This window comes from Xiphophorus hellerii, chromosome 6 (genome assembly GCF_003331165.1).
Source record: "Xiphophorus hellerii strain 12219 chromosome 6, Xiphophorus_hellerii-4.1, whole genome shotgun sequence".
NCBI lineage: Eukaryota > Metazoa > Chordata > Actinopteri > Cyprinodontiformes > Poeciliidae > Xiphophorus > Xiphophorus hellerii.
This window is the reverse complement of record NC_045677.1, coordinates 12,449,625-12,470,586: the sequence shown is the minus strand read 5'-3', so window position 1 is coordinate 12,470,586 and position 20,962 is coordinate 12,449,625. Positions and strand designations below refer to the sequence as shown.

The 20,962-nt window shown below is 37.5% G+C and overlaps 1 protein-coding gene across 11 annotated transcripts in view; it reads left to right on the top strand.

The window, feature by feature from the left end:
* Window positions 1-425: 425 nt before the first annotated feature.
* tcf3a (transcription factor 3a) overlaps window positions 426-20,962 on the top strand; it is a 29,476-nt gene continuing 8,939 nt past the window's right edge. For 2 of the 11 annotated variants that reach the window (XM_032565565.1, XM_032565560.1), the window contains exons 1-13: window positions 426-944; window positions 4,755-4,851; window positions 5,220-5,292; window positions 11,411-11,484; window positions 12,494-12,566; window positions 13,163-13,203; window positions 13,842-13,965; window positions 14,323-14,375; window positions 16,814-16,913; window positions 17,251-17,384; window positions 17,488-17,638; window positions 18,860-18,918; window positions 19,066-19,144. In XM_032565565.1, coding sequence (XP_032421456.1) covers window positions 4,798-4,851; window positions 5,220-5,292; window positions 11,411-11,484; window positions 12,494-12,566; window positions 13,163-13,203; window positions 13,842-13,965; window positions 14,323-14,375; window positions 16,814-16,913; window positions 17,251-17,384; window positions 17,488-17,638; window positions 18,860-18,918; window positions 19,066-19,144 — 1,015 coding nt within the window. In that variant the 5' untranslated portion in view covers window positions 426-944; window positions 4,755-4,797. The remainder of the gene's footprint in view (window positions 945-4,754; window positions 4,852-5,219; window positions 5,293-11,410; window positions 11,485-12,493; window positions 12,567-13,162; window positions 13,204-13,841; window positions 13,966-14,322; window positions 14,376-16,813; window positions 16,914-17,250; window positions 17,385-17,487; window positions 17,639-18,859; window positions 18,919-19,065; window positions 19,145-20,962) is intronic. The other 9 variants (XM_032565557.1, XM_032565563.1, XM_032565558.1 and 6 more) reach the window with 8 other exon arrangements.

The window sequence follows — 20,962 nt, the reverse complement described above, 5'->3', positions numbered from 1 at the left end:
ATTAGGCGTGTGGTTGCAAGGTGATAAAATGTGAAAAGAAAAAACTTAAGTGGGAGTAAATACTTCTTCAAACCAGTGTAGCTATTACAAGTCAACTTGTGAATTACGAACTTTAGGAATAAATTCAACCAAGTGGGTGTTAAAGAAAACTTTTTAATTATGTTATGCAGTTGCATGCCAGAGCACCAACCATCGTGACTTGTCTAAGTGTTATGATTTTTTCTTTTTACTTCGTAGCAAAGGCTTCAAGAACACCAGAACGCTACAAAACCCTTTGGCAACTTGAGAGTGACGCTGCAATATATTTGGACGTCCTGCACGTCAATCAAAATTTCGCGGCATCCTATTGGTCCTTCCTTCCGATATTATCGTTCCATCTTGTGGTCGTGTACTCTGTTGTCCTCATCCGCGAGTTGACGTAGATCCCCTAAATTTGTGGCTGGGCCATTTTGTGTCTCGCTCGCGATTTTAGAGCCTTGACATTTGACGGCGCGTCTGTTAAACGCTGCGCATAAACGCAAACTGTCAAAAACTGTCTGATTTGTATTCTTCTCCTTATTTGAAACCTGACACCGCTGATGTTTCAGCGCCCATATCCTCCCGTAGGTTGTGCGCTGTGCGGAGTGATATTCCATTGGAACCGACAATGTGGAGGCTGTGAAAATGTCTACTTGGGAAAAGAAATGATTGCAGTTTCTCCAAGTGGAAGGAAACGAGAGTACCGCAAGAGTTATGGTCCGCGTTAAAGACGCGAGGTCGGCTCCGTAACGAAGACAAACGACGAGGCGAGACAACAGAGGAGCGTTTTATATTGTCTGTCCTGCGCTTCATCAAGCCCACAGCCCGGGACCACGGGAGAAGGATTCTATCCCTAACTTTGTTTTTCCTCTCTTATATATTGTCGTACCTCTACTCTCTGCTGGATGCTACACTGCTGACTCCAGGTAAATGTGAACGTATTCAAAACAAGCTCATTCATGCGAAGCTGGAGTTGTAATTGTTACGTTGGTTTCGGCGTAATAACTAAGTTTCAAGCGCAGCGATTAAGTTGTTGGAGGGCTGTAGCCGGGGGAAAAGAAAAGCGGGGTGTTGGATTTTTCTTCCCCTTCTTTCGGTCTCACCGAGGTCCACTGTGCGATTACACAGCATTAGCAGTCTTGGGTGTGATGGAAAACACTTCGTTGTTCACTTCTGTGAGCTATTACGTTATTAGCTTATCACCGGAGCGCGTTAGCTCCCCTGGGGTCTCGGCACTTATATGTGGGTTTGCGTTTCAACGCCAGCCGTTGACTTCTTTTTATATCGCTCGCGTTGTGTTTATGACTAATGCGAGCCTGTTTTACGTTCAGTTACGTTTAATATTCAACTGTGCCCCTAAATCGCTGCTAAATATGCGCAAAGTCCGAAAATAACAGCAGAAAATAACTTGGGTATTTTCCCGTCAGCCTTCTACCGTTATAACCGTCGCTTGCAGCTTTTAATGTAGCACCTTATAATTCCCCACACACTTGCAAACTAGCTACAGTAAAATATAATTTTAATAATAAAAAGTGAAATGGTTTATTAATTCATATATTAATATTCATTAAACTTTTTTGTGGACTCAGTCTTTGTGCTCAGGGCAGGCAACAGGTTTTTTTTTTTGTTTGTTTTTTTCCCCCCTCAGATCCTTTTAAACGTCCCTCAGCATTTCCAACACTGTAGGTGAAAACATTTAAAAACCCAATGGACACTGAACAGCCTGGATCCGTGTTTTCTGACTCCAGCCAGGAGCTGTCGTTCTCTACAGCTATTTCTGCCATGCAACTTTCCCCCAAACACCGCTGGCCAAAAGGCGGGGGTGCTCAAGACAAGCGTAATGCAACTTCCATTTGTTAGGAGGGGCTAAGCACTTATCCCCCATTTTGACCTCGGCTTGCTGAGAGAGAAATTGCTAGATTATGTGCTGTCAGCGTATTGTTCTTTGGTCGGATTCCGCGCATGCACCCCTATTTACAGCCTCTTGGACGTTACACCACTGCAGTGTTTATTCATTTTAGACATGCTAATGCAGAGAAAGCAAAGCAGCTACTATATAATGGTGTTAAGTGGAAAAAAGGAGGAGTGCATAAAATCTCACCCTTTCTCCACAACTTATCAATATTCGTCACATCACTTCTTGTTTATCTCCTCCCAAATCCCTCTCTATAATTTGCAACATAAATTGGTTTATAACCCCAATGACATGCCAAGAGACACAAGTATTTGCATACATAATAAGAGCAAGAAATACAGATGTTTTGTGTTGTTTTTCTTGTTGGCTATAAAAGTATCACCGCAAGTGGCCAGACTCCCTCTAAAACATGAAAATAAAAGTCGTTCAATATGAGATAGGCCACTTCATTACAATAGTTACATTTAGCACTGAAACCGTTCTGCTACCCAGTAGACAATTACTGAATTAAATCATATACATATATATATATATATATATATATATATATATATATATATATATATATATATATATATATATATATATATATATATGTATATGATATACATGTATATGTATATATATATATATATATTGGGGGTAACTAAATACGGACCTCCTCCTAATTTAAAGAATCTCCATTCGGTGTGGGATAATCCTGTCCAGATTTTAAAAGTCTTAATTTTGTACAAATTTTGGAACAGCCAAAATGCAATAAAATAGGAAGCAAACTTCTGCATCATGTCATTTCATGATTTCTGGAGCATTCAGCTTACTAAACCTCACTAGTTAAATATTTTGTTCACAATTGTCCAGGATATTGTTAAAAAAAAAACTGATTGAAAAATAATAATAATAATAAAATCATTTGGGGACAGAATGGAGGTTTGTAGGAAGCCTATATTTGCTATTCCCTTGTGATCATTTTATTTTAAAATGCAGCTCGTCGGCGAGGTCCTAAAAATAAATGAGTTATTCAGGTGGTATTCTTGGAGTCACATCAGTTACGTCTGGAAAACACAGGAAGTTTAATAGGTCACAAATCTCTAACCATAATGCGATGATTGTTTTAGCAGTCTGCTTTTTAACTGGCTTTTTCCCTTCCACTCTTTTAGCTAGACAGTTTGCAATGTAAGAGTAGCCTATCAATCTAAGAGAACTTAACTAGGACACTGTATTACGTTAGTTAATTTTTTTTACATAATTAAAAAAGTAGTACATATTCTTAATCCAAAAAATGTAAAACATTTTGTAATATATTTCAGGAAAAGCCACTAAACCACAGCGATCATGTTTCTCAAATGGTCAAAAGCTCCAATCCAACAATAAATTCAAAACTCTTCATTAGTTAAAACAATTAAGTTCATATTTAATAATCGTTTATGACCGATGACAACATCAAAACCCTCTTTTCTGTTTTGTTTTTTTTTAAACCAAATCCAAAATTGTAATTTTAAAAGACGTTTTTTAGTCACATGGAACATTTGTGTTGATGTTGGCTGGCCACAAATTGCCACTTTAAGAATCCAGCATGCTGTGTTGTCACTCTGTAGATTTCAGTGCACAGAGATGCTAAAAACACAGTTAGGTTTTGATGTGGAATAAGCACCCAAGTCCAGGGGCTGACTAAAACCAAACGCAGCATGGCCTGTGGCTGAACCATGGTTTGATGTGGGCTACTTTTAGAACTGGTTTTACTTTTCTCACTACTTGATCAGAAATTGTCGGCTGTGAGGGTATAAAGATAGTTCTGCTAACCAATATGCAGTTATTGGTTAGTTGATTAGTCCTGTATTTGATTGTTTTAGTCCTAAAATAATCAGATAAGATATTTATGATTTCTTACGAAAACAAAACACCCTTAAACAGTCAACTCACAATGTACTTTTGTAAGTTTCATACGACTATATGTTTTATTTTTTTATTAAATAGGCATAAAGCTAAGTTCATTGAAGCAAATAAATTCATATTTTTTCTGCCACAAAATTTCTTTGTGGGTTTCCTTTGTGCATATCAAAGATTTATGGGTGTATCCATAAATTTTGTGACTAAAACTATACATAAATTATTCTGTTGGACGAAAGGCTGTGTGAAGCAATACAAACTTTATCCAATCATTTATTAATCATCTTCAGAGGTATTGACTTGTGGGAACTTATTTTTTGTATCCTTTTTTAACCACAATTAAAACCTTCATCATTCGTTGTTAAGTAGTTGTGTTTTTTTTTTCTTCCTTAATGTATCTGTGGTAAAGTCAATTAGCATAGCAGACCTACTCACATATGGAAATAGCTGTATAAATGGAATTGCTTGTTCGTCAGTACTTATTTTCTGAGCAGAGACATGGCAACAATTAATTGGCCTTTACTGACATTGTAGTTGTTTGGCCTCACACGTTTGTTTTTAGCTGAGTTTGAAACCTGTTGCTTTAAATGAACTGAATGGTTTTTGGCAATCCACCTTTAGCATTTCCAGCTGCGCGGCACAGGGAGATTTCGATCCTCTGTGGGAATTAGTGATAACAAATGATTGGACATTGTTATATGTTGTTCATCTTTCTTCTAACAAAGCTCGATTTTAATATTCCATTTAAAGATTAAACAACATTTGCTGTTATCTGCATAGTTGATGTTCTGAAGCTGGAATGCAGCATTAACGCAGCTCTCTACACTAAAATAGAGAGTGCAGAAAACAGTAATCTTAATCAATGCATTTAATGTAATCAGTATCGAGTTATTGAAGCAAAATGACGTCATGTTGTTTGTGCTTGTCCTTGTAGTCTGTTGCTGAGACTGTAAAGGCCCAGTGAACAGCATCAGAGAATGGCTGCAGTGGAAAACGACAAGGAGCTGAGCGACTTGCTGGATTTTAGTGCGGTAAGGCCCTGTTAAGCCTCAATGTTACCTTCGTAATCCATTTCATTTTACTAATAAGCACCAAATCTGGTGATGAATACCTCGAAATAGAAATGAATGAGATTTATTCTCTGTTAGGAAGTAATGTGTTTAAACAGCCATGATTTCTATAAAGCTCTTGTTTGTCTCGGCTCAATTTATTTATTTATTTTTTTGTCACAAATCATAGCTGAAACGCTCGGGTTGCCTTATGTTTATTGCAGTTGTTATCAAAAGCATGTAGGACAGTTTGGATTACACTCTGATCAACGTTTGCATAAACATCGAGAGAACATTCAAATGTTTTATTGCCTTGCCGTGGTTTTACAGATTTATTGCTCTCTTTTCAGATGTTTGAACCTCCAGTTTCGAATGGAAAGAATGGGCCGACGACTCTCGCCAGCAGCCAGTTTGGAGGTCCTGGTAAGAGATAATACACAAAAGAGACAGTTTGTTTGCCTTCACCTGTAGTCAGTGGCCGTAATTCTTGGTAATGCTTCTGTGACTTTCTAAAAATAAATCTATTAGAGACGATCTCCAGTCTCACTACCTCATTTTTATTCTCTTGGTTTCTTTCCAGTTGTAATAGAATAATACATTGTTCCCGTTTCCTTGTTTTAGTTTTCATAAATTGAGAATTCATCATCAGATACACAAATCCAACCCTCCTCTTAGTTTTAAAGCATGCATGCAACTCAATGTTGTCAAATAATAACCAGGATGCCCAATATCAGATGGTGGTACTTTTGTATGTCTGATGGCGGATTATATGCGCCGTATTCCTACTCTACCAGACCCTATAGTCACAGACAAAAAAGTTCTTTGCTGCCATTGTATTTTTGGAGGTGCATTAAGTCTTTCAACAAGCATCAGAGAGCAACGCGATATTCAAGGGGAAGATCAAAGACGGCACGTTCGGTTGCTGGGTGGGGTTATTGGGGGCTCTGTTTCATCTACTCATAAGAAAGCCACTTTTGTTGTTCTTCTGTAAGGATCAGGCGCGCTCTTACAAAAGAGGCATGTAGATGTTATCAATCCTAACGGCTTCTCATGAGGCACTTACGGCCCACAGGAACCGTACCAGAGTTCTTAGAGCTATTTGAACAAGTTGCTACTCATTTCTGTATCTGAAATGCCTGAACTGAGCTTAGCAGATATTCCTAAGACTCTTGATCAAGAGTTTAGTGTAGTTCTTAGCTCAGACTCGGACCTTTTGCAGCATAAAAGTAAGTAAATCCACCTAACAAAAGAAAATTATAAAACAACTTTTAGCTATTTAACTAACATTAGGGAGTTGTTTTAGCAGAGAATAAGAGGCTCAGTGTAAATCCAGACACCCTAGGCACACACCCCTGGAATTGAAATGAGCTATGCTGTTTGATGTCTAATATCAAAGCTCAAAACTCTTGATTCCTGATGAGTAATTATGTAACAGTCATTAGTCTTACACACATACTGAATTAGGCGTGGGGTGGTTGCTGCTATCAAGGTTTGCCAAGGTTTTTAAAAGTTACGCTTTCAAAACCACAAACATTTTCCATCATACCATTCCTACCTATCCCGTGGTGGTTCCTTTTAATTCAGATTAAAGAAAACATGTTGAAATTACCTGTGTTTTTTATAGTTTCCTGTATGTCTGCCTGCAGGGGGGCTCCCTAGCTAAGATAAACTTGTTTTACTCCTGATGTTCATTTATAAAGAACAGAATATCAAAAAAGGTATAATATTCTGAAACGTTAGCAACTGCCTCTAAATCTCTGTAGTTTTATTTGATCTTTTTGCTCAAGTTAATTGATTAGAAACAGTTTAACAATAGATTTTCGTGATAACATTATTATAACTTAAGAAGAACTGGATAAGTTATATTTTTATCACATTTCTGTTTCACAAAAAAGCAATTTTATTATTGGGTATTATATTAAGGATGCACTGGTTTGACATTGAATCCGATACCATTTTTGTAGTTATGGCTGATAACCAAAATCATATGTATCATGTATATTTCTCTATCCTTTTGACACTTTGGAACAAACAACCACATCTTCTACCTTGCTTGATGCAAGTAGACCTTCCTACCTCAAAGACCTAAACTTGCTAAAGATAACTCAATAAAATAGCAAAAATCTGGGCCAACAATTATAATAAGGGCCTGTTTGCTGTAATTGCAATAACGATTCTTAATAATAATAGAGGAAGTTGGGTTGTGGTCTAAGAGAGAAATTCAAAAGTAAAAAAAACTTTCATGTAAAATAATTTTTAACATGAAAGTAAAAAAAAATATATATATATATATATTAAAAACAGATTCATAATTTTTTAAAAACTGATTCTTCTTATACATCATTTTATTATTTATTATGAGATGAATGTCTCATTTCATTTTTGGTTGATTGAATTTTTTTTATATCTATATGGACCAGAGTTATGAATATTTTGGGGCTTTATTGTATGGTGATGCTATGAAACTGTTCTATTTTTATCATCATCATCATCATCATTCCTCATTAGTCTGATACCTGCCCACACCCACATGGCACCATGAGAGACACCTGATGGGTTTAAAAGTTTCCATATGGATCTAAAGTAGTATTTTACATGTTTTTCCCCCAATTCATATGGTTTAAATGTGAAACTTTGCCATGTGTTTTTGTGCTCTTGTTCTGAGTGATTATCATATCTGTTCAATCCAGTCCACTGTTTTTCTTTTTCTTTTGTGTGTGTGTGTGTGTGCTTTCATTTTTTGGTTCACAAGAAACCGAGACTTCTAACATGTATTTTTAGGGTGGTATGGGTAGAAATTCTGACGGGCTTGTGATATAAATTTGCATGAAAAGGTTCCTTGTTTCAAGCAGATGTGAAACTGAATTTGAAAAACTCAGGTGGGAAAGTTACATGAAGGTCTGTTGTGTAAAGTCTGACGATCTGCTGCTTATTATTGTAAAAATCGTAAAAAAAAAAATCCAAACTATTGCTGGAGAACAGTCGAATGTAAGCTGCGTGCGTTTAAAGGATAGTGTGTCACATTGTCTTGTACTTAGGAAGTCTCCTGTGACTAACAGGTTTAAAAAGTCAGCCCTGTGTCATTGTACATTGTTCAGTATTTCATTAACAGTGTTTTCTCTCTTGAGATTGTATCTGACATCACGCTTTGTGTCTGCGTGACTCACTTTTCCAGGGGAAGGAAGAAGTTGTGTAGACAAACAGAACGCTTGGTTGTAGTTGGCCTGGGGCAGCGTTTCAGTAAAAACCAAGAAATGCCTGCATGTTTGGTCAATATATCTGCCTGCGTTTCGCTCACGAAGCCGGTGACTAAGGCTGTCTGTCTGTTTCCGATAGCTCTGTCTGTGCTGTGTAATTATAGACCAGCCAACCTTAAAGGGGTGTTGCATGCTGGGAGGAAAAGTGCATTGGGGTTCTCGGGAGAATTTGTCTGTTACTCACCCTCTATTTCTTTTCCTACTTATGGATATTATAGCCTGTCTGAGTTCTTTACAGCTGATACTTGTTATTTTGGCATGGCGTTCTATAGGACTAATGAAACTTTGTGTGTTTGTAATCAATATTATTGTCATGCTTCACTAGCAATCAGCAGTATGGTCTGCTGTAGCTACTTTAGGAATCAATATTCATTCATAAAACTAAATTAATTGAAAAATGTTAAGAAATCTTGATATGGAAACGTATTCAGTTATCAAATGTTTTTGAGAAAATGAATATATCCTAAGTAAAAATAAGCATAAAAGGAACAACATTAGCTCCAAATCTAAACAAGAACTTAAAATACAACATAATTGTTTTACATCAAAAGCAACATTCATTTCTACCGCTGCAAAAGTAATTTGTAATTTTTCACTGTTATAGTTATAACAGTATTTATTTTCTGTCCGTTATTTTTGTATATTAGATTTTCATACGCAACTTTAAAAAAGAGTATAATGAACACCCAAATTAGACACAGTTTTTAGGTGCAGAGCATTATCCATTTTACATTTTTTATCCTTAATAGAGTGGACCAGTTATGATAAGATGATAATAATCGGCTAATTAGTTGGCCTGTCTACAGCCAACACTGCAAACAACTTCTTGGTCGTTTTTAAAACACTTTACTTGAATGAAGATGACTGCATCCCTTTATTTCCCACACTGTAGTTGCACATGCTTTTCTTGACTGGAAACATTTCCAAACAGAACGTTTGCCTCTCTTGTGAGTTAGTGAAAAGTGTAGGAACCTCTTTTAGGCAGCTGACTGACATTTAGCAGTATGTACAGCACAAGTGTAACTATAAAGAAGCCAAGAGTAGCTGCAGTTTTAGCTGGTCCGAGGACGAAACCTCGGACCAGCACTATAATCTGATTTGTTCAAATAAAAATTGTATCTGTGATAGGGCTGTTATAAAAGAATATTTTAGTAATCGAGTACACTATAGAGCATTTTTACGATTATCCGAGGAATCGGAAATCTTTCTCTCTTCCTTTCTCTGTCTTTCTTTCTCTCTCTCTCTTTCTCTCTGCCATTCCTATCGTTCACTCCAAAACTGTAACGACGAGATTCCGACGCCAAAAAAGTTGTTGTAGTCCAACCATCCCAAAGCTAAATTCAACAATCTCTATTTGTGTCCTGACAAAACGCTGCACATTTCAACGCCATGCTGCTAGCACTTTACAACAACTCATAGGCGGAAGTAAGAGCACTACCCACCACAAATAATGATCCGGGTGGAACACGGTGAGCTGCATAATAACACATAATTTAACGAATCTTCAAGGCAGATAAATTTTACTTGAGGAATTTTAATAATCGAGGTACTCGAATTGTTCGAGGAATCTTTTCAGCCCTAATCTGTGAATGACTCTTTCCTCTGCCGCTATTCCTACCGAAGAGCAAAAAAGGGTTTTATAATGAGGGCAGTGGTTTATCGTGATAATGTTCCCGACCAAATGCCTTATTGTCTGTCATTTGGATTAAAAAAGGTACTGAGCAGTTTTTAATGTCCACTATCCTGATCGGCAAAAAAATGTTCTGCCATTATTTTTAGATAATTTTATTCTCTTTTTTCAAATTGTCACTGTAGTTTTAAGTGATTTTACTATCTTAAATGTTATTTCACAATTAGACCCTCTTTTAAATGTCACCGAGTGAAACTATTCACAAGTATGGGCAGATATAAACACACTTCTTTACGAGATTAACAAGTGTTTTTGTTGTTAATCTAGCCTGCTTAATGCTGAGTTGTTAAAATTTCCATACTAAAATTAGGGTTATTGTAGAATTATGACGCAAGTCCAATTGTTAAAGAATTTATGAATTTTTTTAATAAACGTTGCTCTCAAACACTCAAAAAGTTCATCTTGATGTATTATGATAAATTGCGTCAGATTGAATTTTATTGAATCCAAAAATAGGATTAGAGTAAATCTTGGCTGGCGAATTAATTTAATTGTATTTAATTGTTGCTTGCTGTTGATGTTGATGCATCTTCTTGGGTTGTTAGGGATGTACGATGTATCGGCATTAACATCGGTATTGGTATGATGAGTAGAACAATATTTATTTCCATCTGGTTGCTGTTTGGATATGTATTTGTGATAATGGGGGTGTTTAACTGAAGCAGAGAAAGTTTTAAATCTAGAACATATCAGAAGTTGTTGGTGTTTTTTTTTCTTCTTTTGATTGAAGGTGCTTGCTGATAACATCATAAAATGTCTAACGTGTAAGTTTTGCTTTGATTGACAGACAGAGCGGCAGTCAGACATAGAGAGGGGACGTGAAATTGCCTCCTTCATCTCTTATTCCGCTGGTGTCGTGTAGCTCACACTTGTCACTGCAATCTAGCTGCTTTTGGCACTATGGAGCCATTATTCTGTTCTACTGCTGATCCTGTCAAGATTCTCGCATCCCCCTCCCCCCTTAGCTTTTTAATTAGACAACAAAACAAAAATATGAATATTCATAGGGCTCGGCCTCATTAATATGCACAATTATGCAAATACGAGTGCAATTAAACTTCAGATTTCCCCAAGAGATGCTGTGTTGCAGTATGAGAGGAGATTGAGCGCGAGGGGATGGGCAGAGATTTGTGCTCCACAAATCTTTTAACATCCCTTTCTTAAAGCTGCTCCGACCAGCGATGGCACATGCTAGCCATGTGAGTTTGAGACGGTGAGCCTTGTGCTAAGGTGAAGGTGTGGGCCTAACGTGTGAGAATAAATGGGTTGTGAATGAGTGTTGCCATGGAAAGCGTAAAGGAGTGGAGTGGGAGACCAAGGAATGTCGAGGATGATTCTGGAAGCCTCGTACTGGGTGTTAATTATTCAAACTTCCTACAGCTCAAATCCAGACTATGTGACAGCGCTGTCACAGTGCTGTCTCGCTCTGTGAGCTTTGAAGTTCCTCAATGTAGGTTACATTAAGGAGCCTGAAAAACCTGTATCAAAGCAAGTCGTCACTTTCTCAAGTGACACATTTGTTGCAAAACAGGGACATAAATCTGTGATCACAATTTTATTACCTTTTGGCTGACAGAGTTTTTTTGTCCAACAGGTGTAGATGAGAGGAGAGGGTCCAGTCCGTGGGGACCAGGGGAGCAGACTAGTCCATCTTTCAACCAGGGAAGGGTATGATTTATTTTAGCCTCAGCCATAGAGTGCAGATGTTGTGTTATTCTTCATGTGTTGTATGATTTATTGCTTCATACTTCTTTTACGCACAGACTGCAACATTATGAAGTGCTCTAGATTTGACCACTTATGCATTACCAGTGTTGCCGATGATTAATACTGGGTTGTGACTTGCCTTCCTGGGCTTAAACAAGAGTGTAATTTGTTATTTTTCAATTATATACTGATTGAAAACACAAAAAAAAACGTATTAGAATACTAGCAGGTGACTATGAAAGTATGGAGGAATATTACATACGTGCTTAAAATTAAATTGTAAAATTCGGGGCTGCAACTAACGATTATTCTAGTAATCAATTATTCTATCAATTATTCAGACAATTAATTGCATAAAAAGATGCTCACATTCTGTAAATGTTTCATTTAACCACTTAAGCCTTTTTTATACAATATTAGAAATAACATTCAAATATGCAAATGAACAAATAAGTCAATGCATTTTTTAAATAAAAAAATAAACATTTTATTGCCAATAGTGCAATAACACAGCTTTCTTTTAGTGTATGCTTGATCATTTGCAGATTCATTTATTAATTTTTGCATTAACCAATTCATAATTGTAAAATATCAAAAGGTGCTTCAGAGGATTTTTTTTTTTTTACAGAATTTTAAAATTGTCAAACTAAAACTATGCCGCATAAGGAGTTCTAGGAACATATTTTCAAAGGATTTCAAAAAACATCTTAAATGCAAATATATATGTTTATGTATATTTGGCTTCATGTTCTTCTGCAAATGTTCTTTCATTGAATCTGTATACTCCAGTTAACGATTAATCAAATACTAAATTCGTTGACGATTATTTCAATAATCAATAAATCACAATTAATCCAAATAATCTTATAATTAATATATCATTTTGTTGCATTTTGATGTAAATGAACTGAAATCAAAGGATTCTTATTTTGATGCGAGTATGAATGAAGTGCTATTCTCTTTCTCTTAGGTTTACGAAGAGGGCCTTTACAGTGAGAGAGAAAGTCTGGCCTCTACCCCAGTATTTGGACCAGGCATTGGTGGTAAGAAGACTTTAATTCAAAGTGAGCTCTCGAAGCACAGACATCACCACTTTCAAATCATCCCTTCTATTTTTTTTTTTTGCAAATTGGTACCATTTTTTGTCAGTGTCGAACTAAGTGATGTGTTAACTGGTGCTCAGACTCGTACATCAATGGACAGTGTGACTGAACAGAACAACTAGCAGTTTGTTTTTCAGAGCAGCCATTCACAAGTCCGGCACTCATGTGGCAGTTTAGGGCAGCGCATATTTCAGGATGAGGGGAGTAGGGTAAACGGGGAGGATGTGGAGGAGGTGTTTGTTTGTGTGTGTTCACAATGGGAGGGGTGGGGGTGTAAAGGGCACCCATGCACAAACAGGGCTCTCCCTGGGGATAACAGTGGACTATAGCTCTTCTCTGTTTAACTGTCAGTGGAGGGGGCAGAGTTTGAATACAATTGCCCCTGGAGCATTTGTAATGAGTCTATTTGTTCGTTTAATTACTGCAGCATATACAGTACATTCACATTGCAAATGGGATGAAAGACAGGGCAGTGTGATTAGATGCATAAAAGCTGCCTTTTAATAATACTCACGTCTTTTTCTTTATTTTAACAGGGAAAGCTGAACGAGGGTCATACTCATCATTTGGGACGCAGGTGAGTCGTTTTTGAGAGGCCAGTGAGCTTCTTTCAAAGAAATTAAAGTTGTACCAGCAACAATGTGACAAGGGGAAACTTGCAGATTAACACAAAAATAAATTAATGCAAGCATACCACTGTTGCAATGGATTTGTGGAAACAAATAGGGCTGAAATTATTAATCGGATTAATCGTGATTAAGCAATTAATCGTTGACGATTATTGAAATAATGCTCAACGAATTTAGTAACTGATTTAATTGTTAACTGGAATACAGACTCAAAAAGGCAATTTGCTGCAAAACAACATAGTCAATTCAGTAATTAAGCCAAAGATGTTAAAAATAAATATATACATTTTGCATCTGTGATTAAAAAAAAGATCATTTGGACCAGACTCAGACTTTCCTAGCCTTACTTGCCTAATTTGCTGTGGTATGGTCTTGATTTTAACTCCGAGTACTAATCTACTCTAACAATTAAAGCTGTTCTTCACGTCTTACTCCAGAAAACAACAGAACTCTCAGTTTATAACAACAAACAGGTTATTTTTAAGATAGATACATATCTATGATAACCTTAATTTTCTCTACATGGACATGTTCATATTGCTGTTTCAATGGGCTTTTGGCTCTCTTCTCTTTAAACCGTCTGTAGCCTGGTTTTATGCCAAGTGAGATACCCCTGCCCAGTCCTGATAGCCTCTCTCCGCCTTCTGCCAAGTCCAATTCCCAGTTTTATTCATCCTACGAGAGGAAGAGACCCGCACAGGACCTCACTGGTAAGAATGCAGACATGTACATTTTTTTCTTTTCATCAGACATACGTTTGTCTCCACTGGTTTTTGTTTTACAAATGATGTCTCCATTCTGATCTATATTTACATCTGTGGGTTCCACCACTTCTCTTGTAAGTGTTAAAACGCGGTTTCGAGTTCTTACTTCTTATTAGGGAGAGAAAGTAGCATTACCTCCTTCTCAATACACAGAATTACACAACTTTTTCTGGTTGTGCAGGAATTATGAGGCTGCACAAAGGCTGACAGGTTTAAAAGGAAAACCTTTATTGTGTATTGTGTTTTGTCTTTAAATTTCAATCTTCTCATTTTTATAAAGTTTCCTTTTTGTCTTTTTCCCAGCAAACCCGCAGCCAAAAAAGATCCGTAAGGTTCCTCCTGGCCTGCCCTCCTCAGTAAGTAGACACTTCCAGAAACTCTTTCCCCTGTGCTACACCTCAGTCTGTAACGTTGATTCCAAGCATCCCAAAATGTTCGGTTTTTAAGCTGAATGAAAATTTTCTCGTTTAGTTTTGCATCTGAAGTTCTTCCTCTATCTCTCGGGCGGTATAATAGGAGCAGCGCAGGCCTTTTAGGTCGAACATCTGTGCTTCTTCAGCAGCAAAGTCAAAAGGCAACAGTGTGGCAAGCCACTTATTTACCCAGTCATTTATTTGCAGCATATATTTATAGTATGTTGTACTTGTGGGCCCTTGGCTTTGTGGCCACACTTCTTCCTTTCCAGTACAAAATCGCGGAGGAGATTTTGTACTGGAAGGGGTTGATGGTATTTGCTCCCTCTCTTTCTTTCCCTCCCTCCATGTTTCCCTCTATGGACACCCTGTTTCCTCGTTTTTTTTCTTGCTTGCCACCCTACCTCACACAGCCTCGCTCTCTCTCCTCTTCCACAACCATAAACAACAGCCTCCCCCCCCATCCCTCCATCCCAGCTGCCAGCGGAGTTGGCTGCTGTCCAGGATTCGGCAGATGGTTCAGTAATTAGGAGTGCATCTCCCTGTTCCCTCTTCTCCTCTTCATTCTCTTTCCTATTCTTTTTTTCTCTGTTTAATCAAATTACAGAAGAAAACTTCAGTTCACTCTGACCAGAGTTTTACAGACATACTTGGTTTCTTGATTTGACAGAGTCTCATTTTGGATGGCGGTGGTACAGAACAATGTCTTCTTTATTCCCATCTCAATATGAAGATTGCATTTGACTGGTCGAAACTTTGTTTGTTAAGGAGATTGAACTCCATGCCTGTTTTTAACAGCGTAACACGTTAAAATATGTTTATGGGCTCGAAAAGGAGTCTGGCTGTACATTTTTTGCTCTCTCATCTTTATTCAAATCTAAAGAAATGTTATTTCAAAAAGTGTTCATCCAGATAGTATAATCCATGTTAGCCTGAGTAACAATTTAGCTTCAGAAGGAAATAGATTTCGATCATACACAGAGCTAAGCATGTTGTAGTAAAAGCTTTAGGAAAAAGATTTTATGCAAGCTCAAACAAGTGTATTTCCTTTGTAATCAAAAGTTTACACAATATCAAAAAATACGATTTTATACTATCTAATAATAAATTATACTAAAGACAAATAGAATTCAAGTTAAAATATTGACTGAATAGTCAAGGAAAAAATATTTTTTTGAGTTTTTTTAAAATGGTTTTCTTAAAGACAGAACTGATATTATTCTGCCTTTAAGCAATAAGGGGAAACCCAGATTATAACATATTAGCTTTGTAAGCTTCTGACATGTTCATTCACAACATTTGAGTTAAATGAACACTTCAAAAACACAGGTACCTTGTGTGACATCAAGGATTAATAAAAGAAAAACGTCAGCCAAGATGAGGAAGGGAATTGTGGAACTGCGTAAGTCTGATTCATTCTTAGCTACAATTCCCAAATATATGAAAGTGCAGTCTATTCAAACAATCACAAACAAGTCTAAATGCTATTTGAATGAACAGTCATGGTAATGATCAGGAAGGAGACGCCTGTGTCCCAGAAGAGAATGTGTTTTGGACTGAAAACTGTGAATCATCCTTAGAACAAAGGGGATGACCTTATGAAAATACTTTCTGAAGATGGTGAAACAGTGTTATTTCCACTGTGAAACACCAATAAGGGCTGAAAGGCAACTCAGAGAGAAAGAAGCCATTGCTCAAAAAGCAACATAAAAAGCAAGGTTACGATTTAAAAATGCACCAAAGGACAAAAACATTAATTTTTTCAAGTTCTGCTTTCTGATTAAGCTAAAGTGGAACTGTTGAACTGACCATCATGACCATGGTTACATTTGGGGGAAAAGGGCGATAAGCCTGGGTACACCATCCCCACTGTGGAGTATGGGGTGGCAACATCATGCTGTGGGGTGGCCTGCGACATGAGGAACTGGTGCACTTCATAAAATAGATGGCATCTTGAGGAAAGAAAATAATAGTGGAGAACTCCACTAACTCAGTAACTCCTTTACTGAGTTACTCCGGTTCTGTCACGAGGAATGGGACAAAATCAAGGATTAATAAAAGTCGTTGTTATAAGCTTGTGAAAGGAGATCAAAACAGTTTGAACCATGTCAAACAGCTCAAAGGCAATTCCAGTACTTATTAGAAAAATGAATCTACTGTTGGTTTCGTAGAAATTAACAAAAAGTTTCTCATTATTCTGACATCCAGCAAATATAACTTATTTGGGCAATCTAAAAGAGAGAAACATTAGTCTGATTTAATATAAGTGAGGGGGAAAAAAAGGGTAATTTGTCTTTTTGTACAGTGTATGTAAACATGTGGTTTGAGCTCACTGTGTCGTTCTGTCAGACTCGGTCATCATTTCACTTTTCTATTTGTAGGTTTACCCCACAGCCACAGGAGAGGATTTTAATCGGGACACCACTTGCTTCCCAGCCTCCAAAGCAGGAAATGTCTACCAATCAACGTTCTACATGCAAGGTCAGTTGAAACAATATTTTCCTCTGGAGTCTCTCCTAGTTCTTTGTGTTTAGATAAAAAGTTTAGTCTGGCAAAGACGACAATTTCCTGGAATTTTCCTTTGAAGCCAGCACAGCTGGGAGAGTCGGTTCCTTTACTGTGATATGTCCAGTTGAGCCGTAGGTGCTGTGGTTGTAGACTACTGACAGCCCCGCGGGTCAAATAATGAATCATGGTTGAATAAAGTCATCACGCTAATGTGACACGGCTCATATGTGGCCTTCATTGTCTTCTCTCCTGTGTCTGGTTATGGCTCTGCCTTATTTTCCCTGTTTCTCTGCTGGATTCCCCCTGACAGATGCCCACCCGCCCTCTGATCCTTGGGGCTCTGCCGGGTCGATGATTCAGCCTGGATATTCTGCCGTGTTGGGGAACTCCCCCCATCTGGGCCAGCACGGTCCATTCACTGCCATCAACCCTCAAGACAGAATGGTGTGTTCAGTTTTTTTCCCCCCTTAATTTTTGTTAAAATCACCTTTTTTTTATCACTAAAGCTTCTTCGTCCTTAACGCTGTATGTGCTGTTCTCTTTTAAGAAGCGGCATCCCCTTCCCCTCTCACCCCAAAACTACCCCCTGCACGGCAGTGAAGTGAACGGAGCTCATCCCACCAGCTTCCACGCAGGCTCCAGCAGCTTCGGAGTTCCCAGCCACACACCCCCCATCGCTGGCACTGAAACGATTATGGGTAAATCAGTTGTGTGCCATTTCAGCTTCAAATGTCAAAGTAATTTTGTTTTTAATATATTTATATAGGTACTGAATTAAGTGTCAGGACCCTTGATTCTTTTTACATTTTATAACATTGTGACTGGAAGATTTCATGTGATTTAGTTAGATTTTATGATTGACCAACACAAAATAATGCATAACTTTGAAGTGTAATTTGAATGGATCACCTTTCATTACAATTTCAGCTGAAAACTTGACTTGCAATTTACAGCAACACGTGGGGAAGAGGCAGTAGCGCTTTAATCTACATCCCAATCTCCAGTCTCAAGTTTTTTAAGCTCCTTTCACACAACCACGGTGGTGGCAGAATCATGCTGTGGAGATGCTTTTCTTTCATTTTTTTTTCAGTCTGCAACCCAAAGAGCTGAAATGTACTCTGATCATATGCCGTCATTTTTTTTCTTACTTATAAAAACAAAGTATATACCAACTAAAGACAGTATGGGAGAACAAGAAGAAAAATAAAGCAAAAATAACTTGTGCACACTAGTACTTGTACATGTGTGTTATTTAGGACACAGGGGGACAGAAAGACAAATCAAAACAGGATACACACATACAAAAAAAAAAAGCAGAAGTAGGTTGATTAATCCAGCACCTTTACAAAATCTGGCCGCAGAGGGAGATGTTTTTTTTTTTTTTCTTTAACAGGGACGGGGGAGATTAGAGGTTGAAAAAGACTTGAGGCTCTTTCAGTAGGATAATGACCCTAAAATGTCTGAGCTGTGATGAAAACGGTTTAAATTAAAACATGTTCAAGCGTTAGAGTGGCCTAGTCAACATCCAGACCTAAATCCACTTGAGCTCTCCATCCACTCTAATTGACCGTGTTCTATTATGCAAAGAAGGATAGGGGAAAATGTCAGCATCTAGACGTAGAAAAGTGATTGAAACATTTTCTAAAGCATTTAAGTACATTTGCATGCCACACTTTTATAAGATTTTATTTGCTAAACCACAAAAAGACAACAAAAGCAAATTATGTGTTCTTTTTTTTTCATCCATTTCACAGTTATGCTGTTTTTTTTCACACTACTACAACCTAAAATTTCCACATAATACATTTAAGTCTTTGGTTAGAATATGACAAAATGTGAAAAAGTTCAACAGGTATGAATGCTTTTGCAAGACACTCTGCACCGGGACCAATTAAAATCTTCTGCTTTTATTTATGAAGCAAATCGGGGTGCTGTACCAGGAAGTTCGGGTGATGAGATTGGAAAAGCCCTGGCATCAGTAAGTAGCTGTAGAGTACATATTTATAATCAAGTAATACTGTTATTGACACAGGACTCTACAGATTATATGTTGTTTTCTGAGGCAACATAAACGGAAGTAATAAGCATTTTTATTTTGAGTGAAAATCAGAACTTCTTTGTTCAGATTTATCCTTCAGACCCCAACAGTAACGCTTTCCCTCCATCGCCGTCTACTCCCTCCGGCTCACCACAGGCTGTATCAGGTGAGTGAAAAACATACAATCTGAAGAAGGAGCTCCATATGTTGGGTGTAAAATGGACTGAAAACATGTCAAGTTAAAGTTTTACGTTTATGTGACAATTAAAGACTGTTCCAAATGTATCTAATACATCAGCCATGTGCAAAGTTAGAAGCTTATAAGTAAAGTCTGAACTTAGCAACTATGCAACAAAAACTACTACTGAAACAAATCATCTTATTGGAGATTTATTTAATGTAAATAAATAAAATTAAAATAGCAAAGTACTAAAATATGTATTTTTTAAATATCAGAAATTCATGCTATGATTCTAAATTATTCTAAAAACCCCCACAACTTTTACAGCAGAAAAGCGGCATTTCTCTTGATTTCACGTTTATTTAAAGCTACTCCACCCACAGCGTAACTTTCATGTATGCTCACCAGCTTGATATAGCTTACGAGAGAGGAAGGGAAAATACAGTAAAAATAAAAACAAGGTGGGGTCACTTCCCTTTTTTTCTCTTCAATCAATCCAAGCATTAACTCATGTGTATAAAGTACCGTCACAAGACTGGAGGGGTAACAAAGTAGTGAAATTATGCGAAGCTAATTAAGAAAATAATTTGAACTATTGCCTGAAAAACACAAAGTCATATTTACAAATGTGTTTTAGATTTACAGAAATAACCATTAAGTCACATTAATTCTAGAAATTAATGTGTTGAATTAAATTTTTTTATCAATAACAAAAAGTGGCATACTGCAAAATCGAATCACTTGATAACAAGTGAGAACTTCTCTGAAATAGTTGTTTTCCTTGCTCAGTTTTCAGAACGTGTTGGGAAGCAGTTTATTTATTTATTTGTTTGGCATCTTGGGGGAGTTTGCCACAGTTCATCCGTACATTTCGACAGTTTCTGCGTGTAATCCTGTAATAAGAGCTTTATGCTTTTCATACCATCTGTAGCTCGACCTTTTGTTCTTCTGGTGGCTGAAATCACAGTTTGTAATCCCCGTTTGGATCATTTTCAATCTGCACATTGACAAATTTGGAAACGGTCTCACCAAATCTGCCTTTCCCAATGCGTTCCTCAGTGCTGCATTGTTGTTTCAGACAGTAGTCAATCAAAACAGCCTTCTGTTCAAGGCGAGCGTTTCAGTTTTTGACTTGCTAGACCAAAGCACCCACTGTCAGCTTGGCTTTGTTTCCACGTCAGAAGAATGTTTTCTCTCTTGTGAGACCAGACGTCTCCAGACTGTAGGTGGGTGTACCAGGGTCCTGGCAGTGTCTGGACGTTCTGAGCTGATGGCTACCTGCCACAATCTGGGACTTCTGAGGCCGATTACGCGCATTTGCTTTCTTCAGTTTTCATTACTGCTGGTCCGAACTTCATCTGCTTCTTTCCACCTCTGAACAAGTGCTCACACAGCACATCTGCAAACATCTGTCACAAAGTTTCTGCCTGTTTCTTCAGGTTGACTAACATAGTCCTGATTTCTACCCTCGGTCTTTGTGTGATATTCTAGATAAAAGAAGCCGACTGTAAAATCTAAAACTAGCTAGCTCTCCTTAGTCTGATCGAATATAAAATTTCTGCTTATTGTGTGCATGAACACATTTCAGGGTTTTTACACAGTCTGGAAAAATGTGGAACATGACTCATGCTTTTTTTTCTTATACTGGGTAAGGATGGGAAAAAGTAGAGTATGGGAAGATCTGTGTGTTTCAAGACTTTATTCCCATACCTCCTGTTTAAAAGTTGTCTCTATTCATCCATTTGTCTGCTATTTATCCCTTTTAATTTTATCCTTTTTCCCACAATTTTTTTCATTGTTCTG